Genomic DNA, 23,000 nt, shown 5'->3' with positions numbered 1-23,000 from the left:
AACAGAATCACAAAGTTATAGCTATTTTATAATTTAATAATTTATCTTAAATACACTACGTGTATTGTAATTTATAAAAATATTTTCCCATTATCTTATTTTCTCATTGCACAGCTACTGTGTTCCTCAGTTGCTCTGCTTCCAGTGCAGCTTGTTTTAAGTAGAGCTTTTATCCAATCAGATTTCACCTCTATGTCTCTAGGTAAGAAGAGAGGCCCGAGGCCTGCAGACTCACAAGTGAATCCATGTGCAGTTTAAGTGAATGGGGACAATATTGTTGATTGTCATAGTGTTCAACCAATCAGATCTCTAGTTTGACATGTTGGGTGTATTCTTTGACGTGTCAGAGCCTGCTAGCTGGCCTACAAGTATGTCAGCATTAACGTGCAGCTCAGTTTTCAGGTGCAGCTCTGCAGTGAGGTGCAGCGTGTGCTGTGATTGGTCAGTGGGCGAGCACGTGACTATCGTGAAACGAAACTTAACAGCAGAGGCTTAGTCAGAGTAGTAAGAATTCAAATTGAAAGATATGTAAGAAATTATGACATTTTTTGCATTTTGCTTTGTGTAGATTATTATTTTTTTACCTAGCTTTGTTTTTTTAACACTCAATGGCTGAAGGAGGAGAAACGGATTTGTGAGTTGGGATTTAACCGTGGGATGAAACTCTTTGTCAACAAAGAAAGGAGGATGGAGTTTGGTAAGTCAACTGCGTTTGTTTTTTTACATCTAATATCTGAATGGCCCTTGAATGTGTAGCAGAATGCGTGTTGCTGCTGTTGTTTTCCCGTTAAGCTAGTTAGCGTAGCCTCCCAGAACACTTGCGGAGCCCCCAGCTGTTTTTTGTTGTGTTTTTTTTTGTTCCGGTTCAGAGGTCACACAGACCGTTGTCTCCTACATGAGCGCAGAAAACATTATATTTCCCACAATTTAAGCTTCTGTATTTTCCAAATGCACTAGTGTTATTCAAACGTATTGTTCGGTTTGTAAGCCTCGTACCGAACGGTTTAATATGAATACGTGTATAGTTACAGCCCTAGAAACGAATAATAACCGTAGCTGTGGCGCCATCGTGAGGTTATAAGGTGGTATTTCAGCTGCAGGACAGCAGTGAAGGCCCAGGTATAAAATGCACGGCCCGCCACTGGCATATACACGTAGTTGACCACTGTCCCCGTTTATGAACTTGAATTTTTTTTTTCTTGTTTGAGCTGACAAGAAGAATCAGACAGTACTGTTACTTTTGGTCCGTAGGAATCTAGACTTTGTCATTAGGAAAGCAAAAGTTGCTTCAGTCTAGAGTTCAGCTTCACCGCCTGTGTGGGCAGAGTCCTTGAGGGTCCCGCCCCTCAACTGAGACACAGCTACAGATTATTATAGCTGCACTGAGTCACAGAGAAGGTTGTTCATATGTTATACATATCTTTTCTGAAAGCAGAAATTGCTCTACCACTGCCATAGCTAATATTGTTTTCCTCTTTGTAACGGTTTGGTGCCAGACAAATAAAGAGAAGTCCCTCCAGTCTTCTTCCTGGTAATCTATTGACCAATCAAGTAACAAGTGGCTGAGTCCATGTGAGAATACATCTGATACGAGTCAGAGGGAAATCTAAGAGCACAAATCCTCTGTTGCCTTTTTTTTCTTCAATTTACTGTTACATTGAAGATGTCAGTTTTACCACTTCACAACATTTTAAACTTTCCAATCAAGTCTTAATCTCTGGTAGTTAAGGCAACAAATCACCACCGAGTCTTCATGTTTTGGGGATATCATGCTGACAGAGAGCCCGACATGGGACAAAAACGGTAGTGGTGTAAAATAAGTAAATGAAAACACTGCTAAAATGCAAAAAACAAAATGCAAACACCTGAACTTACAGGTAGAAAAGGAAAAGTCAGCGCAAATCATTAAAGTCGACACACAACAGCACAAACTTAAGTGTCGGCTGACAAGTCTGATCAAGCTGCGTGATGAAACTAAGCGTCATACATTATTGGCCAATTAATAGACTTCAAGTCAGGGCAACTGTTGTCTCTAAATCTACAGTTTATTTGATATTGTTTGACATATTCGTCCTCAGGTGACTGTGTGATTTCTGATAGTCTGAACTGAGGACATGATGCCCCATGCTGAAAGACACAGAGGAAGTGAGACTGGACATGGACTCTGAGACAGTCAAGTGTAAAGTCCCCAAAGAATTACACCGAAAGAGAGAGACAGAGAGAGAGAGTGGAAAGGTCACAAAACAAGACAGAAGAAAAGCGACATACACTCATTAACTGAACCTGGGGTTCGGTGAGAGCAGCTGTGTGAGGTTTGCCATGTGCTCCATTGGCTTCACATGACAGCCGGCGTGTAGTGCGCTGATGATCGCATCAACCACAAGTTTACAGCCGAACTTCCAAAAGGGGTGAGCGGGAAAGCTAGAAGTGGCTGTTGCTCGTCTCTTTTTCCCCTTCATGTCTCATCTTCATGTCCTCTCTTACTTCAGCCAAGTCGCCAAGATAATCTCAATTTGGTAGTTTAGTGCTATTATAGAATAGGCATATTTATCTTACTTATGTTTAATCTCATACGTTAAGGACTGTTATTCCTTCATATATGAGGTATGTATGAAGCGTTACCCTGTGACACCCGGCTGCTTCCCCTCCCTTCCTCCTCTCTAACAGTACCTCAGGCCTCTTACCTCAGCTTCAGATTCTCCATGAACTGCTCCATCGTCACCTCATCCAGCAGCACAAAGTCTGACTTCCCAAACTCCAGGCCCTCCAGCTCCGCCATCCCTGTCTGTCTTCAACAAACACACCAAAAACAGAAAATAGAAGACGGACAAGACGCAGAGGAACAGAAAGACGCTAAAGGAGGAAGAAAGACTTCTGGGGCCCCGGTAGTGTAGACAGTATGTGTGTGTGTGTGTACTGTGGGCGTGGCGAGCTCTATGGTGGATTTGAGGGTGTGCTTGAGAGCTGCGGTCTACAAGCTACAGCACGTCACCCTGTCAGTCAGCCCGTGCCCTCATGCAGATCTATATAAATAGCAGGAGGCTATCTTTAAGAGCTCGTACAACTTCTGCATCCTCCTCCGTCTCGCTCTTCCTGCCGCAAAAGGCCTTCCCATTTCTAAACAGACCGTCATCTCTCACTGCGATTGCAAAAGTTGGGGGTAGAAAATGGCCTTTATCTCCTGGGACGGATCGTGGCATTTCCTTTCTTGACTTCACATTGGCAGTACAACGTGTCCCTTAGGGTTCCCGACTCCCAGAGTCAAGCTGCAGCGTGAGAAACCTTTTTTTGGGGGGGGGTGGAGCCAAATGGTTTAGCTGTATTGTTTGTCATGTAAGACAAATGTGTGTAGGTGTGTGTGTGTGTGAGTGTACGGGAATGCGTGACCTTTTTCTTGACCTTTTAAAGAAAAGTCAACAGGATTTTTACTTTGGATTATTGAAGAAAATAAGCTGTGGCAAACAGAATTGTATGATGTTTACACATTTTGTTCAGCAACATAATCTTCACAAATGAACAGCACTTTTATGGTTTTTGAAGTGTGAATGCAATCGGCAGAAGTAAAAAGCTAACGCTAGGCTATAAACGAACTACACCGCGGTCACATGACCTCACCTCACCACCACTAAGCAAAGGCGGACTAGTGTTTGGCGTGATGACTAGATTAGTCGTCTCAATAAGCCACTATTTTAAGACACGTAAAAACGTCAGCTTCATATTTTATATCGCGGAACAAAAGGTTAAAATATCTTGAACTTGTGTTAGGCCCTGTCCACACTACTCCGTTTTTACTCCGTATTTGCTACGTTTACACTGAGCGGCCACACTACGCCGGAGTTTTGGAGCACCCTAAACGGAGGAATCTGAAAACTCCGCCGAGGTTGGAGGTATTTGAGAACTCCGGGGTTGCGTTTGCGTGTGGACGGTCGGATACGGATGTGCTTAGAAAAAATTACGCCCACACCCGTGTTCGCTACTGGATTGGTTCTTGGCAACCATGTCCCTGATTCGTCACACTCACTATCACGTGACCCGTACCCGGAAGAAAACAAACTGGGCTACCAGCGATTCATTTCAATAACTAATTGCAAGCGTTGCTGCTAGCACAACAGCTACATGATGTTGCTGCTAGCACAACAGCTAGCAGCAGCTAGCAGCTGTTGTGCAGTAAAAGTCTGCATGTCTGTGGAGGAAGCAGCTGTTATTGGAGTGATTAGCGAGCGGCGTGACCGGCATCAGCCCTATGGAGCAGCTCGTTGTTTTTAGATTCTAATGAGAAGACACGCTGCACTAACGTTTTACTTCTTCCGTTTGGTAGCCTTGAGAGACCTTAGTCTGTAAGTATCTCTTTATGAAGCATGAAAAGATGTACGTAGATATATTCTATTCGCGTGTTTAGTATAACATTTGTGTTGTATTAAATGCTAATCGCGGTTAGCATTTCTCCATTGGCGGTAATGTAGCTTAGAAGCTAGCTAGGCGGACATGTTACATGCTGGCTATATCATGGATTGTTGTTTTGTATTCATGTAATGTGTATACGGACAGTTTGTAAAGCCATATTTCATATTGTGTTTCCACAGTTTTACAAATAAGAAAGATTCACACTGAAGTCTTGAAACTCTTCTATGGATTCCATGGTCTTTATTTCACGGATCTACTGTTAGCGATCTGCTAAGCTTTCCTGCACGAAGCAAGAGCAGAATAGAGTGAGAGACGTGTGTTGACCACATTTATGGACCCATATTCTAGTAAACGTTTACGTGTAAGTGTTGATGTTAAAGTAAATTTGATGTGAGAGAGAGAGAGAGAGAGAGAGAGACCCGCAGCGCTGTAACTAAGTCTGAAAAATAAAACTTCTAAAACTTTCCACGAACTGTCTGTTTGAGTTTATAGAGGGAGATTTTAGAGGAAGATCTTAAGTATCAAATACAACCTTTCATTATTAAAGACTTTATTACTCTTTTTTTTTTTTTTAACTAAGCAACCAATCCACTTCCTGTTTACACCGTCACGCGCATGCCCCGTGTACGTTAATGGTCACGTGCTGTCCGCCTTCGAAGGCTGCCGTGTGGACGCAGATCAACTCGAGAATGATGCTGAAACTCCCGTGTGGACGGAGATCGTTTCTATTTGACAAATCTGCATCCAAGGAGAAACGGAGTAATGTGGACAGGGCCGTCACAGACCTTATTTCAGGCATCTAACCAAAACCCATTCAGTTTGGGGAAACAGAAGTCAGCAGGTTAACTGACATTGTTACATCCACCAATTTGTTAATGTTGACAGTCATCCTTAATCCTCTCAAAGGCCATTGTTCCTCTTAACTCTTAGTTTTGTGATTGTTGATTTGTTTCCTGGTAACCAAGCGTAGCTGTCTGAGGCTAATGTTTTGCTAATGCAACATAGCGACTGTTAATTCTGTTGGGCTTCTGTGTTTCCTCTTTTTACTCTTTACTCTTGGGGACTATGTGTAAGTTAAAGCAATTATTTATTCGAAAAGAAGAAAAAATGAGAAGTACAAACTGAACTTGCGTGTGATTCATCTCCGTGACAAATAAACAAACTCAATCCGGTGATGGAGACCATGTGATGGGGGGGGGGGGGGGGGGGTAATGCTTTGCTTTAAGTAATTTGGGTTAGCAGACCTTTAATTGGTCGCTAAATCCTCCAAATAAACCGTCATCTTTATGTTCCCTGGCTTTGACTCAAAGACAATATTGCAAAGATGAAAATCTCAGGTCCAAATAATTTATTGTTGAACAGGTTTGGTTTTTGAGATACCATGGTGACAGGCAAACACTAAGAGGGGAAACCCACAGCACTGAGCTCTGTGGGGGTGGAGAGATTTCAGATCAGACTCAGTGTTTTAGTTATTACGGTTAAAAGAAAGGCCTCTGAGTCATAGTTACAGTCACCAGTGCAGCCCTGGTAGAATGCTCTCTTTAATGCATGCTAGATGCATGCAATGGTTGGAAACTCATGAGTAATGGGACTTTACTATCTAGCTGAAAACATTTGCCAGAAATACAATACACCTACCTACTGTAGAGCATCTGTGTCTTGACAGTCCGTTGTTATTCTGATGTTTAATCTAAAGTTCAGTTTATATTGTATTAAAGCAACAATATCCAGTCCAACATGCAGCTACTCTTCCTGTAATTACACTTGCCTGTTAGATCCTCCTCTGCCGTAAGCACTTCCCCTCCCTGGATGAGTTCCGTCGACTGGTCCTGCTCTCACGTCTGATTCTGTCTCCATCTAGATTCTAGATGATGCGTACAGGTGTTACAGCGACAAACTCAAAGTTTAACTTAGTAGAGGGCAGTTCTCTGCCAGGTGTGTCTGCAACGACCTGTCTGCACTCTGCTTTGTTATTCTTAGCGGCCTCTATCGGCCGGGGGTCGATTCAGAGTAGTGAGTGAGGAGTCGGCAGGAAGTCAAGGGCTGTATAAAACAGGCAATAAAAGTTGTTTTAAGAAAATGTGAGTAACCGCAACCACAAGGGGGTCCTTGAGCATCCAGCCATAACTGGCCAGCCAACATATTGTACAGTTCGCTGAAGAAGTATGCAAGATTAGCCGTGGACAGACACAGAGGTGCACACTTACTCATTCACAGACTCACTCACGCACCCACTCACAGAGGGTTGCACACACGCGACTGATGTCATGATCACCCTGGCAGAAATAATAACGACATTAACACGCACACTGTGACAACAGCCCCAGATGCTCGATGTCACTACAGTAGAGCCGAACACATAAATCTCATTATCACATTAACACCCAAAGATCCTTAAAATCACCCACGCTATTTTATTGTTAACGTTAGTGTTTTTTTAATGCCCATTTGTTTGATTAATTACCATATTTATTCTTCAGTTTTTCCAATTTACATAAATATTTTAGCCATTTCAGTTCATCAGTAACATTTACAGTCAGAGCAACCATCAATAACAAAACACAATTGTGCGAGAGATGTCAGTGAAAGACTTAAAATAACTGACTGTTATCAGGACAAAATAAGTTGAATAAAGTTGTGCACGGGTTATTGTTGCTTGATTAGAATAACAAGTTTGACATCAGAAGAATACAATGTGTCAGAGTCTATATATCAACATATTGCACCGCATAACGACAACAATCTGAGTGAGTCAACACTAAACAACACGGCCCAATCGATATATGTGCATGGCTGAGATTATTTGCGTATTTTGGTTTATTACAGATACAGTATATTGGCGCTGTAACTGTGTACCAATATACAGACACAGTGGGCTACCACTGGAAACTGCTAACCTCGCTCTCAAGATACGACATGTTGAAGCTTTAGATGGTGCTGGTGGGCGGGGTTTGGACCGAGCCAGACCACCTGATACCCCCTGATCCAGGCTTTGTGCTAAGCTAAGCTAACCAGCTGCTGACGATAGCTACATATTTAGTGTCAGTTTTCTCTGAAAGCAATAAACCGCAATTCCCCAAAAAGTCAAACTTTTCCTTTAACGCTCAAATAAATATCAGTATTGTTATTGTCCTCAAGAGTCCAGTGTCAATCAGGCTCTACTGTACAACCCATGTGAGTGCAACAGACTAATAACAGGTCTTAAGGTACATTACATGGTCAAACAATAGTACTAACAATGAAAACTGAGACCAAAGTTCTGTCTCTGCCTTCATGAACAGAACTTCATGTTCATTTTCTCAAAGATTTAAATTTTTTCCCTATATCCGCTGGAACCTTCATTAACTGCTTGAGGAGTTTCTTGCCTGGTTTAGGAGACGGACGTTTGTTTTCCGTCTCTTGCACATAAATGCTTTCTGCCCGGGTGTTTTCACGGTACCCGGAGCGGCTCCTTCCCCTCAAGGAGCCGACAGGAGCCGGCGTAGCGATGGCGCCGCTATCCCTCTCGGTGTTCTTGCGACTGATTGGCGGCAGAGAGCTGCTCCTCCTCCTGGAGCTTTTGTCCGACGTCCTCCCCGTACGGTCGACGGGCCTACCCAGCAGCCTCTGCTTTAACTCGTAGCTCGCGGCGGACGGGCCTATCAGGTGAAGCGTGTCGTTCATCGGCCACACGACCACTGAAAGGTGAATGTTTCTCTCTTTCTGAATCCTCTTCAAAAGAGCCTTGCCGTCCCGATCCATGTCCTTCAGAGGAACCTCCTGTGTGCGCAGTGATTTGCTGAGATCATCCATGAGGCTCTGCAGTTTACCGGCAGCTGTTCTCGCGCTCTTCCCCAGTAAAGTGACGTCGCAGCTTTCGCCGACTTCAAGCACTTCCATTTCCACATGATGGCTGACCCGAATGTCTTCAATGTCCTTTTTCCGGAGCTGCTCTGCGTACCTCCACACATCTACATCAACGACAAAGGACTCTCTTCCAGGCCTGAAGGAGCCCCGCTGGTCTGGTGGTGGAGAAAACAAAGCTCGGGACTCTGGAGAGGATGGATGTGTGTAAGGTGAGGAGGCGTTGGCTGAAGACTGAGAAGCCCACGGAGACTTGCTTTGGGCTCTGTTACCACCTGACACCGAGCTGTTGCCGGCGGGGCGTTTGGAAATGGCTCCAGAGGAAGCCTTTGGGACCGCCGGGATGGTTTTTGAGCTAAGAAGCGGCTCCAAAGAGGCCTTCGCGGCCTTGAGATCCAAAAAGGACCCCTTCACACGCACCTGATCGCCGCTCAGATCCATCAGCGCGAAGCCATGCGACCTGAGGATGTCTCGCACCTTCGCTTTATCGGGGAAAACGTCCAAGTGCACCGTTGCCTCCACCGGTAAATCCATCTGAGAATGACAGGTGGAGGAAAAACACGCCAACAGGGTGGTGCATGAGAGCCTGCAGACAAACAATTCTGAATGGGCAAAGGATCAATCTGACCTAACACGATGTGTGAGCTCAGCTACCTCAACACTCTCAGGTGCTTCCAATGTTAAATGCTGTTGTTGATGATTGACCTGTTGTTGATGATTCACCTCCAACACATGGGAGCTCTTTGGTGAGACTGTAACCAAATATTAACTCGATTTTTTTGTATTCTATTAAATTCTCATTTTGATTCTATAATGATTAAAGACTGCACTGCTACTGAAACCCAAGAGCCTCTATAATATATACAGTCTACGGTACCACTAGTAACATTATTTGCAACTCCTACTGACGCCCAGTAGATGGCGTTAAAGAGCACAGATGTGGAATTTATTTAGTGTGTAGACTGGAACTTTGAGGAACACGCTTGTTGTTTAAATGGCTGTTGGGCTTTTAATGACTTTAATGTTCCTCACTGTGACTTCCTGTCGGGCTCCTCAAATGTGACGCTTCCCCCTCAGCACCTCCTCCTCCTCCTCCTCCGTGTTTGGCTGTGAGGAAACAAGGAGACACTGTGACAGCAGAGATAAAACACTTTGTATTCTTCACATTGTCCGGTTTGTTCATGCGAGGTAAAGGCATTTCAAGGCTGCATGAAACTTTAATGTTGGGGCGTTTCATCGAAACAGAAAGTGATTATTTTCTCAGCTGCGGCTTCTAATTAAACTTCTGTACATTTAAAACAAGTTCATTGCCTGTAAAAACAGTGACTTCGCTTTGAAAAGTGATGAGAAGTTACACTCTTTGCAAAGGAAAAGTACTAGGTAGCTTAACTAGGTAGCGCGTGAACTTCACTAGCTAGTGTTCACCTTAAAGCGAACATACCGCAGTGAATACTACATGAGTAAATACTACATGACTCGATACGCGGAAGGTCTGTTACATTCATAACTTACTTTACACCTCATTCCTGTCAACTTCCATGACTTCACTATATTTTGTATCAGTGCGGATGAAACCGAAAGTAATTTCGTCATTTCCGCTACATATTTAGTTTCCTGCATTTCAAAATAAAACAAAAGCCTTGACTTTTTTTTTTTTTTTTTTTTGAAAGTAAAATAAATCGACATACATTGTCCCATGATCCATCAATGAGTAACCACCAATAAGCCCAAAGAATGAAAACAAACCAAGTAAAAAAATACCAAGGAGGATTCTTCTGTTTACCTCAAGTGATCCTGCTCTACAGTACACACATGGTGCAATATCACCCTCACGTGGGTCTGTAAGTGAATTACAACTTTCAGAATATTCTAAACTCAGTATTTCAAACCAAGATGTCCTCAAATGTTTTGCTTTTTTTAAGTGAGGAATTTACAGGATATTATCTTCAAGGCTTGTTGCACTCAGATTTGACGCGATTACATTTGGATTTCTGCAAATTAAAATATGAATGCAACTGTTCCCCATACATTCATTATATATATATATATATATATGAATGACAGGTCTGTTGAAACCACTTCAGTCTTGACAGTCAGCAGGAAGATCAGTAATAAAGACTAAAAAGCTGCATTTGTCATCTAATTGGAAGACGACGTTAATGCATCGTGTTCGCATTAAACCGTTTTCCAGTTTCAGGATTATACTTTTAAACTAAATCATTACTACAAATAGTATAGCCAAAATGACAGTGCATGGTTGCATTTGTTTAATTTGACACACTATCCAAGAATTATTGAAACAGTTTGACCCATAAAGAACACAGACAACACATGCTAAGCACCAAGTCATTTGACCCGAATGTTCTTTAATAACTTGTGCCCACCCCCCCACCATCGTGCTGTACGGTGTTCTACGACGGTAATAGGGCCTGTGACCCACTCGTCTTTCTCCCGTACCATCGTCACAGTTAGTCTGTTAATCTGGTTGGATAAGTGAACCCCGGTGGAACTCAACTCAGCCTCGACCTTGCTGCGTTGCTCTGGTCCAAAATGCCGTCCGACACCACCAGCGACCAGTCAGGAGACAACCAGCAACCACAATCAATACAGAAATAATCATCCTGGCCAGAGACTGGATACTCTAACGAAAGAGACACCAATTCCATTCTTCAGACCACTCAAACATGAACTCTTCAGTAGCTAAACTAACCCACTAATTACACAAAACGGTGCACAAGATCTAACTTTTATAGAAGACCAGGTGAGACATTCTGAGAATATGTCCCTTTATTGTTTTTGGACTAATACATTTTAGTTATAGAGCACTTTTCAGGATACTCAGACACTTTATAAACATTTTAAAAAAAAATAATAAAAAGATATACACTAAAAACATAGAACACATTAAAAGCAGTTGTGAAAAGGTGAGTTTTGATTTGATTTGAACATGGAAAGATCGGTGCTGTCTGGGATGCGTTTGGTGAGAGAGTTCCAGAGGGAGAGGGCAGCTATGGAGAAGGGTCTGTCGCCCCATGTCCGGTGCTCGAGTAGAACAGAAATTAACTTTACTGCAAATGTACAAGTACAAGTGTGACCTCAGCAGATGAACTGGTTCTCCAACTCAGATGAAATCTGCAAATAAAGAAAACATTCTATCAAATTCTTCATTGTAAAACAAATATTCAGCCTGTTGGGAGGAATACTGTATCCTCACCTGCTTCAAAGTCCCGTCATGTTTGTGACCGCTCTTTAGTTTGCAGGTTCAATGAGGAGCCACAACATGGGTCCACATGGTCACTGGTAAACTCTGCTCAGTGAGGCCGGCTGGAAGCTGTGAAACTCTCTGAATCTCCCGCTCCTGTAAAAGCAAAGAAATGGCTTTAATTCGAGTCAATAGACACTGAAGCAGCACGCCAAACACGTCGTCCAGCTCGAAAACCCAAGACGACAAATGTTGGAAGTTTACCTATAACCCCGCCGTGAAGAATCACAGCCAGGCCTCAAACAACCTCACGTCTCTCTAGCAGACACTAAAGGAAAGAACAGAGCCACTGCAGGCTGAGCCTCGCTGGATAAGGTCTGCACGCATCCAAGGCAATGTCGCAGTAACATGACTAACGGCTCAATTCAGGCCAGGTGTTGTCTGTACATTATATAAACTAAACTTACTTTTTCAGCTCAAAGTCATCCTTGAGCAGCAGATGTCCAGTCAGGAGGTCTGAGCTTCATCTCTGCAGTGGGAATTCTCCCATCAAGGTGTTCACAACTAAGAAAACAGCAAACAGAATGAAAACAGAATCAAACGTGTGATAGCTCACTTTAAACAATAACCGGATGCTTCCAGTGAACAGGTTGTCTGAGGTTTACCTATAACCCTGCCGTGAGGAGCCACAGCAGGGCCTCAAACGGCCTCAGGTCTCTCTAGCAGACACTACAGGAAAGGACATAGCCACTGCAGGCTGGGCCTCGCTGGATAAGGTCTGCATGCGTCCAAGGCAATGTAGCGGTATTGCAAGTACGCAACATGACTAACAGCTATTTCAGGCCAGGTGTCATCTTTACATTTAAAAAAAAAATAAACTTACTTTTTTCAGCTCAAAGTCATCCTTGAGCAGCAGATGTCAAGTCAGGAGGTCTGAGCAGGTCTTCATCTCTGCAGTCCTGTTAAAAAAAAAGAGTCTTACTCCAAGTACTGGGCATTGTTACACAATGTACAATAAAAAGGACACATCAACTATTATGTGGCATGAAGTGATGAAACTTTAACAGCCTACATTAGGCAATTATGAGCGGAACTTGATGCACAAATTTGTAGTTTGTCTTGACATTATGAAGTAATCTATGTTGCTGACAGAATTGTGTTAAACTGTTGAGGAAAAGATGCTCATTTTGCAAACAAACATTTGTAATGTCTTCCCACTAAGATGATGTATTGAAAATATACACATGTCAAAGTAGTACATTCACATTCTGATCTTAACCTCATCAGCATTCTATAGATCAGTGCTGACCAGCTGAAAACAGCTTTCGTGTGACTTCTTAACCCGAGATTGATTTCCACACAAACGGTCACAAATGTCAACATGCCTTCTAAATAGTGTGCCATTTATTTTTGCCTCACCAAAGTTGCAAATGTAAACAGATAAAGTAGTGAAATCTGCCGATACAAACTTAAGCAAATCTGGATACCTGCAGACTCGTCTCCTCGTGGCACATGGTGTCCTCACATGGTCTCCTCGCCGCTTCATGGAATTCTCCCATCAAGGTGTTCACAACTAAGAAAACAGAATTAACACAGAATCAAACGTGTGATAGTTTACTTTAAACAATAACCGGATGCTTCCAGTGAACAGGTTGCAGGTTGTCTGAGGTTTACCTATAACCCTGCTGTGAGGAGCCACAGCAGGGCCTCAAACGGCCTCAGGTCTCTCTAGCAGACACTACAGGAAAGGACATAGCCACTGCAGGCTGGGCCTCGCTGGATAAGGTCTGCACAGTTCACATTACACAGAAAACTGTCGAAAGTTTAGAACTAAGCGTTTGCATGTTTCCTGTGAGAGCACACGTGCCGTGCTCATCACAACGCAATGCATTCCTACGGGCTGGGAGATGCATTAGTACCAAGTGGTCAAAATATCTCTACATTTTAAAATGTATATATATTTGTCTACCTCGACATCTTGATGTTTGACGTTAAAAACACGTCTTCGTTCTATTAAACAGAAAATAAGTAACAGCTGTTTAAAAACTGGCGTTTGTGATAAAGCTAGCAGAAGTAGCACCGCCCGACTTTAGACGATTAGAAATACAATTTCATCAACAATACCGCCATTTCATCACAACTTTACGCTTCAAATAACATTTCAAGAGGTCAGAAACTTTATACATTTTAAAATTTAGTTCGGATGGAGACGGATCATTTTCATGTATGTTACCTGTCTATACGTCCGCTGTTTTCTCAACTGAACGAACTACCCGGATGTGACGTCTTTTAAGTCAACGCATGAGGTTTCCTTCTTCTTCTTCTTTTGCTTTTAATGGCGGTTGGCAAACAGCTTTCGGGTGCATTACCGCCACCCTCTGGAGCGTGGACTAAGGACCCTAAAATAATGAACCAAACGAAAGGAAACTAATTATATTAATTAGTTTTGTTGACCCTAAATACTCTAAAAGAAGTTTCCCACATGTGTCACTTTTCTTTAGTACGTTACTGATATTTTCCTCTTTCCGCTTTCCACTAACATAGAGGGAAGTGTTTAGACCAGTATGACCATTCCTTAGTCTAGAATCCTCTTCTCTTTCCTATTTCGTCCACTAGATCCTGCACACCCCAACGCAAACCAATTTTATTTTTGGATTTGTCCCTTAATCAATACTTTAGCTTCTGACTTACTTATATTTACATTAATGTTATTCCTCCCACTCTTCAGAGCCTTTTTCGCTGCTTTATCCGCCTTCTCATTCCCATCAACTCCAACATGGGCAGCCAGGGGCCCACACTAAATTAACAAACAGCCGCATTTGATGGAAGGAGGAATAGCTGGCAGAACCACAGTGGGAGAATACTATCCAGTAAACCCAATTCACTATAGCCTTGTTCTTAACAACACAACCAAAGCTCTTAGTTGGCCTTTGTTTCATGTTCCAGCACGGCTCAATAGAACTTATCGTCTGATGGTTGTTATGTGCTTGTAAATTGACCCCATATGTCATGCATGATCTTCAGTCTTCTCAACTAGTTGCATTTTCCCTCATTTCTACCTACAATTCAGGCACAGATGTTGTTTTAAAAGCCCCACTACATATCGTAATGCTTGTGCTTATATTACATCAAGTTTTCCCAACAAGGTTTTATATATGTAGCTTTCAAAGCAGACCTGTCAGCTCCGCACTCTGTTCCAAGCATCTCATGAGATTTAAAACCTTTCTACGAGGTTTTCCTTCTTCGTTTCCTCCTTCTTGTATACGGTCTATGGTTTTCTCTGAGGTTTTACGGCAGTTCACATGGTCTCCCAGCAGGGGGCAATACAATTCCAAAGATGTTTGAATCTGAGTTTTACATCTTTGACGTTGTGGTGAAGATCCGTCTATAAACTGAGCTTTGACAATACATATTTGTCCGGTTTTTTTCAATACAGGGGGGGGGGGGGGGATTTGTTACAGAATCTGGTAAGAAAAGTTGAACTAAAAAAACAAATTGATAATTCTAAAACAGTCTCACTCACTTCCTCATACTAGACATTTCACAATGAGAACAAATGGGAAAAAATAAATCTTCACTTTTAACATGAAGTACAAAACAAAGGGCGGAATAGATATTTCATAAATTATGATCACATGGTTTAAAAAGTACTTCTCATTTCCCCATGTGGACTGATAAAATATAGATTTCTCTTTTGGGGGGTCAAAGTTGTTGTCTTTTTCAAATATTATTGACAGGTTTAATTGAGCAACAATTTCCCAAATTGGTTATACAGGATACATAGTGTGTATATAAAGTGGTTAGAAGCACCCACAGAGCATCTCAACTGCACGTGGGAGGGCTGTCATAACCCAGCGGACAGCCGATGCTGGTGGGAGTCGGGAGCGTCCACGAGGAGGGCGCTCGTGGTGGATGACTCAGACCGCAGTTGCCGTACAACAATACGAGCCATAGAGGAGCAGACTCTTGCCTGGGCCGCACCATCGGCAGACGTCCGCGATGAATTTCAGCTTTGTTTGCCCGCAGCTGACGTGTGTGTCGCATGCAGATGAAGAAAACGCACAATCCCAATCTGTGTTTGGACCCAAACATGAGCCGGTTCAGCTGCTCCTCGGAAGCTTATAGGGAAAAGTCTGTGTCTCTTATCAAAGCAAAAGTGGCGCCATCGCAGATCTGGGCTCTGTTGGAGCATTCAAATAAGAAAAGGCCCGGTTGTGCCGTCCAGATTTGATCTCTTCCAATAACTCTATTTCCACCATGTGCCTGGATTCGTCCTATCAGAAAAACCGAAACAGAGACCTACAAATCAAAACAAGCATGAACAAATGAGATCATCCGCACATCTCAGCCTCCGGACAGATTGTTAAAATAGCTCAAAGACCAAAAAGCTTCTCCAAAAATGAGATTACTTTCATATCAGTGGTTATGTCACAACAAGGCAGAGGCTGCTGAGAACACCGAGGTCAGGCCCTCTGTAGTTTGGGGGTGGAACCCTGATCTAATTCAGCATTTTAATTCATCCTAAATCTCGAGGCCAACTAAATTAAAGCTGCACCATATCAATGTGTTTACATGAATAATCTATGAATAACAGCTACATAATGTGAGACTGAGTCCGATTTGGAATAAAAGCGGAGCCACAGCTAGAGGCATTGCTGAAGGGCGACAGAGAGGTTAATCAAACTAGTGTCAGAGAGAGAGAGAGAGAGATACAGAGAGAGAGATACAGAGAGAGAGAGAGAGAGAGAGAGAGATAGAGAGAGAGAGAGAGAGAGTTTTCTCTCAAGTAATGCACCTTTTATTCCAGCTACAAGTAACAAGAGGGTTGGTTTTAACACTTAAAGACTTTAAGTAAGCGGCATTAGATTGCACTGAGTCGGAATGTGAATAATGCCTTTGTGTGTGTGTGTGTGTGTGTGTGTGTGTGTGTGTGTGTGTGTGTGTATCAGCTGACTGACATCTCCACACTCTAGGTCCTATGCCACCTCGTCTGAGAGATGCTGTAGTGAATAGTTACCTTTTTTAAAAACAATTTAGTCTAAAAAAGTGTCACAAGTTGCCAGACCTCTGGAAGAAGTCTTCAATTAGCTGTTTTTTTGTCCAATTTACAGTTCAAAACACAAAAAATATTGAATGTACAACAAAAAAAACCAGACAAAAGCAAGAAATCCTCACATTTGAGAAGCGGGAACTTGCAAATATTTGATACTTCTGCTTGACAAATGAATTCAACTATTAAGCAATCATCACACATGCACACAATTTGTGTTAATATTTCATTAATATGTGTATTTTGATCCATTCAGGAGGCAGAGATGTTTCAGATTCTGGTAAGAAAAGTTGAACTATTAAAAAAACAAATGATGCCACATCTTCTAATCTAACAACGTGCAGGCTCTGTCTCTGTTCTGACTTTAATGTTTTCTGGCGGGGCCCCTTCTGTTTGAGTCTCCGTGTGCCGGGGAGGTCTGACGAGGACCCTTCAGTCCAGTGCGGTCCGGTCCCGACTCGGATGGCGGGAACACAAGCTGAGGCTCCAGCTGCTTCGGGAGCAGGACGGCCTCTCTTACGAAACCCCGCGGCGGCCCGAGAGGCTTTGTTTGAGGATAATTGAGGATTTGATTCGGACTTCGGGAGTTTTAATGAGCCCGTAATCCTTTTCACCTGATCCCTGAAACAAGGTGAAATACCTCACGCGGTGGAGAAAAAGGAGGATCATAATGCCAGTGACCAAAATGAGCTCCACCTCTACTAGCTATCACTAATTATAATCCAGTAATATAATATACTGTTGTATTGATTCTGAATAATGAGTCGGCAGAATAAGTACTTCTACTCTCAGTATATTTTAATGCTGATTATTTTTAGCAACATCTTGACTACAGGAGTTTTACTTGAGTATTTCTACAATGTAGTACGTATTGCTACTTTTTATATAATATTAGTACTTTTTCCAGCCCTGTAGTAAATGCAGTGTCAGTCAGAGTGTTAGTTACATCTTTGAATTTTGATGCATTAATAAAATGGCGGCCACTTTAATGTCCTCTCTAAAATTCTTCAGGCTAGCAGAGGTTTTCGGGAAAACAAGATGGGAACAAGGATTTAGCAGTTTTTGCTAAAAGTGAATATAAGAGTATATTCATCAGGTGAATAATACTGCTCCTCTGGAACAGCTGGATGTGTAAATAAGCAGCTGTTTGCTAACACGCTCCTCAAGCTATAGGATCTCCGCTACGCCCTATGATGAAGATCTTCTGAACTGTGCGTTCCAATACTCATACTAGCATACTATTTAGTATGCAGGAACAATATTTAGTGTGTCCCATTACATAGTATGTCAAATGCAGTAGGCCAAAAACACCAGAATGTCCTACTGCCTCTGGTGGCATTTTGCAGTACGCAAGCCAGCACGCTTTCCTGGCTACTCGCAGCAGATATATGAGCACGAGGGTCAAAGTTCAAGGAAGTAGTTTGTCCCATTTAAATGCATACCACATGCAACAGTACATACTTTGTAGTATGTACTAAAAGTAAAAAGAAAAAGTACGAGATTTGGAACACAGCTAGAGTTCAGGAGGTTAAAATCTGTAAATAAGTACATTTACTAAAGCACTGCACTTAACTACACATTTGAGGTACTTGTACTATACTTGTTTACTTACATAAAAACAAACATGTGGTATATGATAAGAAGCAGTACTATACCACTAATCTACCCAATAGTATACACAAATATCTTAAAGTGGCTCCACATTGAGAAGCTACAATATCATTGTTCATACTTTTGTTTGCTCATGATGAGAGCAGAATAATTTAACATTATATCTAACACAACACCACGAGAGGAGCCATTCTGCATAATGAGGACTTTTTACTTTTGATACTTTAAGATAAAACTTTATTTATCCGGAGGGAAAGTGCTGTGCAGCAGTTGCGGTACAACGTGGGCAGAGAGTGGAGGATAACGGTCGTACATTCTGCTGACAACACTTCTCGATTCTAAATGAAGGACTTTTACTGGTAGCAGAGTATTTTCAGAGCGGTTTTGCATCTTTTACTTAAGTAAAAATATATCTGTGTACTTCCTCCGCCACTGGAAACAACAACATGGAATGAAAAATGGACACGAAGAACAGAGCGTCCTCGTGTGTGTGTGTGTGTGTGTGTGTGTGTGTGTAGTCATACTCCAGCGGATGAATTATACTGTACTGTTAAGAAGTTTTCCAGTACACAATTTCCCCACCGGCCTGAGTCAGCCTCTTAACGCCTCACTGCGTTCGTCGCACGCAGGATGTTCTCCCCGTGACTCAGCCTCTCGGCTTTCTTTGTCACTGCCCCCCCCCTCCCCTCCCCTCCCCTCCCCTCCCCTCCCCTCCCCTCCTCCTCATGTGTGCCGCCATATCACCTCATGCGACCCCCCTCCAGGGGCCTCTGTGTCTCTTTCACCCTCAATGGCACGGGGGATTACATCCAGATTATTTAGGGACTTTAGGCTCTCTAACAGCCTTATCACATGACACAGTGTCCCGGCTTCATGACTCTGCAAACACTCTCCATCGCATCTCCACGTCAGCTCTTTTTTTTTTTTTAGGGGCCACGAGATAAATCCACTCTTATCTCAGAGTCTTGTTGTTCCCAGCAGCATTACTCATGAGCGTTTCTCAGCACAAGTGGATCACAGTGTTTTGTTCTCGAGCTAACGAAGCGAGAAAAAGGTATTTCAGCAACAGCATTAGCGATAAGAGCATTTTTATGATCGGCAACCGGAGTTATATTGTGGTTTACTCAAACATGTTTGGCAACAGGCGTTGATTGTTTAGTGGTTCCAACTCATAAAGATTCCAGGGACACATGAAGAGTTTACGATGAGAGTTAGTTATCACCTTTGGGTTTTTTCCACTTTCAGGGCCAAACTGTTTATTCTGCAAACAAATAAGATTTCATGGTTTTTTTTCGTTCCTTGGCAGTAGTAATAAGATTGCATCTCAACTGATGGAAAATTACTTCGATACACGCTGGAAAAAGAGCCTTTTTGTGGTTTGTATTACTGTGGACAGATTTTGTCACCACGATGGCGTCTTAATCGGTCAAGATGCAGTCGTGACACTTAACAGGTGTATAGTTGAGATCCAAATGAAGGGTGGGTTTGAGGACAGGTGTGGCTCCAACAAGGGCGCCAGAAGTACGGGGGTCTGAAGAAGGAAGGGGCCATTGGTCTTTGAACTACATTCATATGGCAACTGTTGTTTGAATACTTTTCAGGATTTTACAAACATGTGATCAATTTATAAAAAAACATGATGCTGCGTTTTAGATTTTAACGACGCGGAAATTTATAAAGCATTTGGGATGAGCTCCGCCTCAAACCGCTGTGGCATTAACAGTACTGCTGTACATATTAATGCATCAATAATGATGGTGGTGTGGTGATATAACGCTGATAACACGTTTGTACTTGTAACATTTTGAATGCAGCACTTTTAAAGGTATAGCATTCCTGTTCTGTGGATCTGACCACAGTGTGGACAGGCCTTCAACCTTTCCCAGCGGTGTGTATCTGCCGTATGGGTGACGGAGCAGCAGAGGGAGGAGGAGATAGATGAGGCCCTTGAAACAGACTTGAACATCCCGTTCTGATCTCGTGCCCCTCATCAGAGCAGCAGCAGCAGCAGCCGGCCAGGTACTGAGCAGAGACACGGGAGCGGATCTGGAGACTGATTTGATTGCAGCAGTGATTATCGCTCCACCAGACAGCCAGTAATTGTGAAGTAGATGCGAGGAGGCAGACAGGGGGGGGGGGGGCTGAGCACGAGCAGCTTGACAGCAGGCCAGGTTAGAGGGAGGAGGTCCGGGGACAGAACATGCTGATCTGCCGCTCATAATTGCCGGTTTGTTTCCCGGCCTACCTGTGGGTGGTGTCGTTCCTACTGAAGCCACGGAGTCCAGCTGCTAATGGCGCCCGTGCAGGGACATTTTTCTGATCTACACAGGGGCTCCACTCGGGGGGAAATCAATTAACAACGCCTAATGGCAACAGAGATTTTCTTTTTTTTTTCTCTCTGACGGATTTAATCCTTTTACACGTTTTAGGGAGACTTGAGAGGGAGGAGGGATGTTTCCAGCAGCTCTCCACATGACTGAATGCACCAGTGACTTCATCAGATTATCTTAACACGTTTGTCCCCTCTCTGATTAAAAAGAAAGAAATGTCCTGACTGAGTACTTCTTACTGTAAATGAGCTGCTGAAGATAATGCTGACTCATTCGCTTGTCATCAGGAAATAGGTTAGAAAGACAGAAACTACTTCAGCGGAGCAGAATTACAAAACAAAGCTAATACGACAGTTACCTCAATATAGCGCTCTCTAAATGTGTATAAATACAAGACCTGACCTAAGACCTGCTCTGCCGTGCTCCGTCAGCCCGACAATGATGGACTTATTTGCATCGTTGTCTCGGGTAAAGTAGTAGTAGCTAAACTAACATCACTTTGACTCGAAACTTATAAACTTCAAGTTTCCTTCCAACAAACAATATCTGATGAAATCTGCCACAATTTTCAGAAAAAAATATTGTTATATATATGTGTGTGTGTGTGTGTGTGTGTGCGTGTATCTGGTAAGACATATAAGTTAAAAGCATTAAAAGCTGTCTTGTGCTGTAACATAAGTCAGTAAACGAGGGTGAGAAGAAATCAGAGATATTCACAGCGGACACTCTACACACTAATGTTCTTCTTACATTATTTTCTCTTTATTAAATAATTGGCAACAGTCCCGGATGTTTTTGAGCCCTGCCTTCCTCAGCATGTTCTGCATATATAGCCTACAGTGTTATATATTCCTATTAATGATGCTTTCACCTCATAAATCATGACGCGTGGCTCCCCCCCCCCCCCATGATGTCGGTACTGTTATTAGTGATTCTGGCCACGGAGAAACTCATACCCAAACCAAATTTTGTGTGGCCCACCCCCAATAAAAGATGTCTAAGGACTTACCAGGTTCACGGTCAGACACTCTGTGAATGCAGTGATTTAATATACTTTGCCTTAATATAGCAGGAGCCCTTTTTTAGATATTCTACATGATCATCTTCTCCGTGGTTGGCGGGCTGAAATGTGGTTTGCCCACATTTGACCCTTGAGGGATTTCATTTCACTCCAACCTGAGAAGTGTTGTAATTGATCACCTCTAACTGACTCGCCCCCATCCCTCTGTTTTCTTCCCAGAGTCAGTCCTGTTATTCTTGACTTCTAACCAAACAGCGGTGTGAGACCAAGGCCGGGTGAACGGCTCGTAACCACGGTAACGTGTCATTTTGTGGCCTCCTCATCGTCCGTCACCACGAGCTAAATCAAATAAACTATTACATTACATAAGGTGGTTCACGTTGGACCCCATGCCGCTCATTGTACGGGTTGTATTTCGAACCGCTGTGTGGAAACGCCGGGTGGAAATTTTCCACCACGGACTAATCAGCTGACAGCAGCGGATCAATGAGGAGCATCACAGTCCGGCGCCGCTCACTAACTCTGATCTCCTGGCAGGTTTCCACGTCAGCGGGCTCGGTGATTACAGCGCTCATTGAGAAAAGAGGGGCCAGGCTGCAGGGATCTGTCCTTAGGCTATTATCTGTTGCCCGAATCCAACAGCATCCATCCGCCGGTCCCAGCTGAACTGCGGCCCCCATTTCGTCTCCCAACACCACCCAGCTGCTCTGCTACAAGCTTCATGTGCACAGTTGTGGTGTTTTTTTTGCAGACACACTCCACACTCTCTTTGCAAACTTTCATGACTTTTAAACTCCAAAACACCGGATCACCCATAATGCAGCTCAACAGCTGAGCTTCATTTGTAAAATCAGCGGAATGGTCCTTTCAACAACGGATCAATCATCACAACAACGAAAGGCTGTTTGAGCACTAAAACACACAAACGACTCGTACAAATGTCCACAGCTCAGAGATACCATGGCTTTTTCATTACTCAGCATTAAATTGAGAGTAAGCTGCGTGACCTTCTGCCACATTCCATTGCAAAAACAGCGGAGGGCCCGGACTGAATAACAAAAAACAAGGTGTTGTCGCTTCGTGAACTTTGTTCAGCGGGATCCCGTCAGAAGCGGAGGAGTGACAAAAGCACACAGCACCAGATATGTGAAGCCGTCCTGGGCGGCCAGCGGCTATAATTAGCCAGACCCACTTGAGTCACAGTCAGGGAAAGAGCCTATATCTGCAGGAGACATCCACGGTGCTGCCGGGAAGCGCTCGGCTCACTTTTGATGTTTATGTCGGAAACACTTGTGACATAAAAACACTCGCTGGTCCCCGAGGGGCCGTCACCCACTGTTAAACACACACCCAGGCCCTGAAGTCTGTCCCTAAGGCAGCCTCGTTTATAAAGACAACCTCCATTGTGGCTCTTTTTTTCTGCATTAGGCCTTTATGCGCTGCAAAGAGCTTACATTCTACACCATCAGTACAGACTGTGTCAGTACACTCAGTACAGTCGCTACAAATCAGTGTTTAATCTCTTTAAGATTTATATCT

At 43.2% G+C, this 23,000-nt stretch overlaps 2 protein-coding genes and 3 non-coding genes across 6 annotated transcripts in view; all 5 read right to left on the bottom strand.

Annotated features, from left to right (window-relative positions):
• myo1g (myosin IG) overlaps nt 1-2,899 on the bottom strand; it is a 41,159-nt gene extending 38,260 nt beyond the window's left edge. Inside the window, exon 1 of the mRNA XM_076106472.1 lies at nt 2,685-2,899. Coding sequence (XP_075962587.1) covers nt 2,685-2,779 — 95 coding nt within the window. The 5' untranslated portion in view covers nt 2,780-2,899. The remainder of the gene's footprint in view (nt 1-2,684) is intronic.
• A 2,838-nt stretch (nt 2,900-5,737) lies between these two features.
• rbm43 (RNA binding motif protein 43) lies at nt 5,738-9,834 on the bottom strand. 2 transcript variants are annotated; one of them, XM_076106474.1, is made up of 3 exons: nt 9,760-9,834; nt 9,280-9,354; nt 5,738-8,781 (listed from the first exon to the last, which is right to left on the bottom strand). In XM_076106474.1, the coding sequence occupies exon 3, from the start codon at nt 8,779-8,781 to the stop codon at nt 7,696-7,698; it is 1,086 nt and encodes a 361-aa protein (XP_075962589.1). In that variant the 5' UTR covers nt 9,280-9,354; nt 9,760-9,834; the 3' UTR covers nt 5,738-7,695. The 2 variants fall into 2 exon arrangements, with proteins under 2 accessions (XP_075962589.1, XP_075962591.1); XM_076106476.1 differs by lacking the exon at nt 9,760-9,834 and having other exon boundaries at nt 9,280-9,750.
• Nucleotides 9,835-11,696: 1,862 nt separating this feature from the next.
• LOC142965543 (small nucleolar RNA SNORA9) lies at nt 11,697-11,832 on the bottom strand. The gene has a single exon (XR_012957695.1). It is a non-coding gene; the product is annotated as a small nucleolar RNA SNORA9 (small nucleolar RNA).
• A 265-nt stretch (nt 11,833-12,097) lies between these two features.
• On the bottom strand, nt 12,098-12,233 carry LOC142965542 (small nucleolar RNA SNORA9). The gene has a single exon (XR_012957694.1). It is a non-coding gene; the product is annotated as a small nucleolar RNA SNORA9 (small nucleolar RNA).
• Nucleotides 12,234-13,106: 873 nt separating this feature from the next.
• LOC142965541 (small nucleolar RNA SNORA9) lies at nt 13,107-13,242 on the bottom strand. The gene has a single exon (XR_012957693.1). It is a non-coding gene; the product is annotated as a small nucleolar RNA SNORA9 (small nucleolar RNA).
• Between the last annotated feature and the right edge of the window lie 9,758 nt (nt 13,243-23,000).

The sequence above is a fragment of the Anarhichas minor genome, unplaced genomic scaffold (assembly GCF_050575085.1).
Source record: "Anarhichas minor isolate MPS153535 unplaced genomic scaffold, ASM5057508v1 ptg000033l, whole genome shotgun sequence".
Classification (NCBI taxonomy): Eukaryota; Metazoa; Chordata; class Actinopteri; order Perciformes; family Anarhichadidae; genus Anarhichas; species Anarhichas minor.
The sequence above is the reverse complement of the archived record's forward strand: the minus strand, read 5'-3'. Positions and strand labels throughout refer to the sequence as shown.

What these genes read in the sequence shown, in the direction of transcription:
- rbm43 (XM_076106474.1), bottom strand. Translation starts at nt 8,781, where the DNA reads ATGGATTTACCGGTGGAGGCAACGGTGCACTTGGACGTTTTCCCCGAT.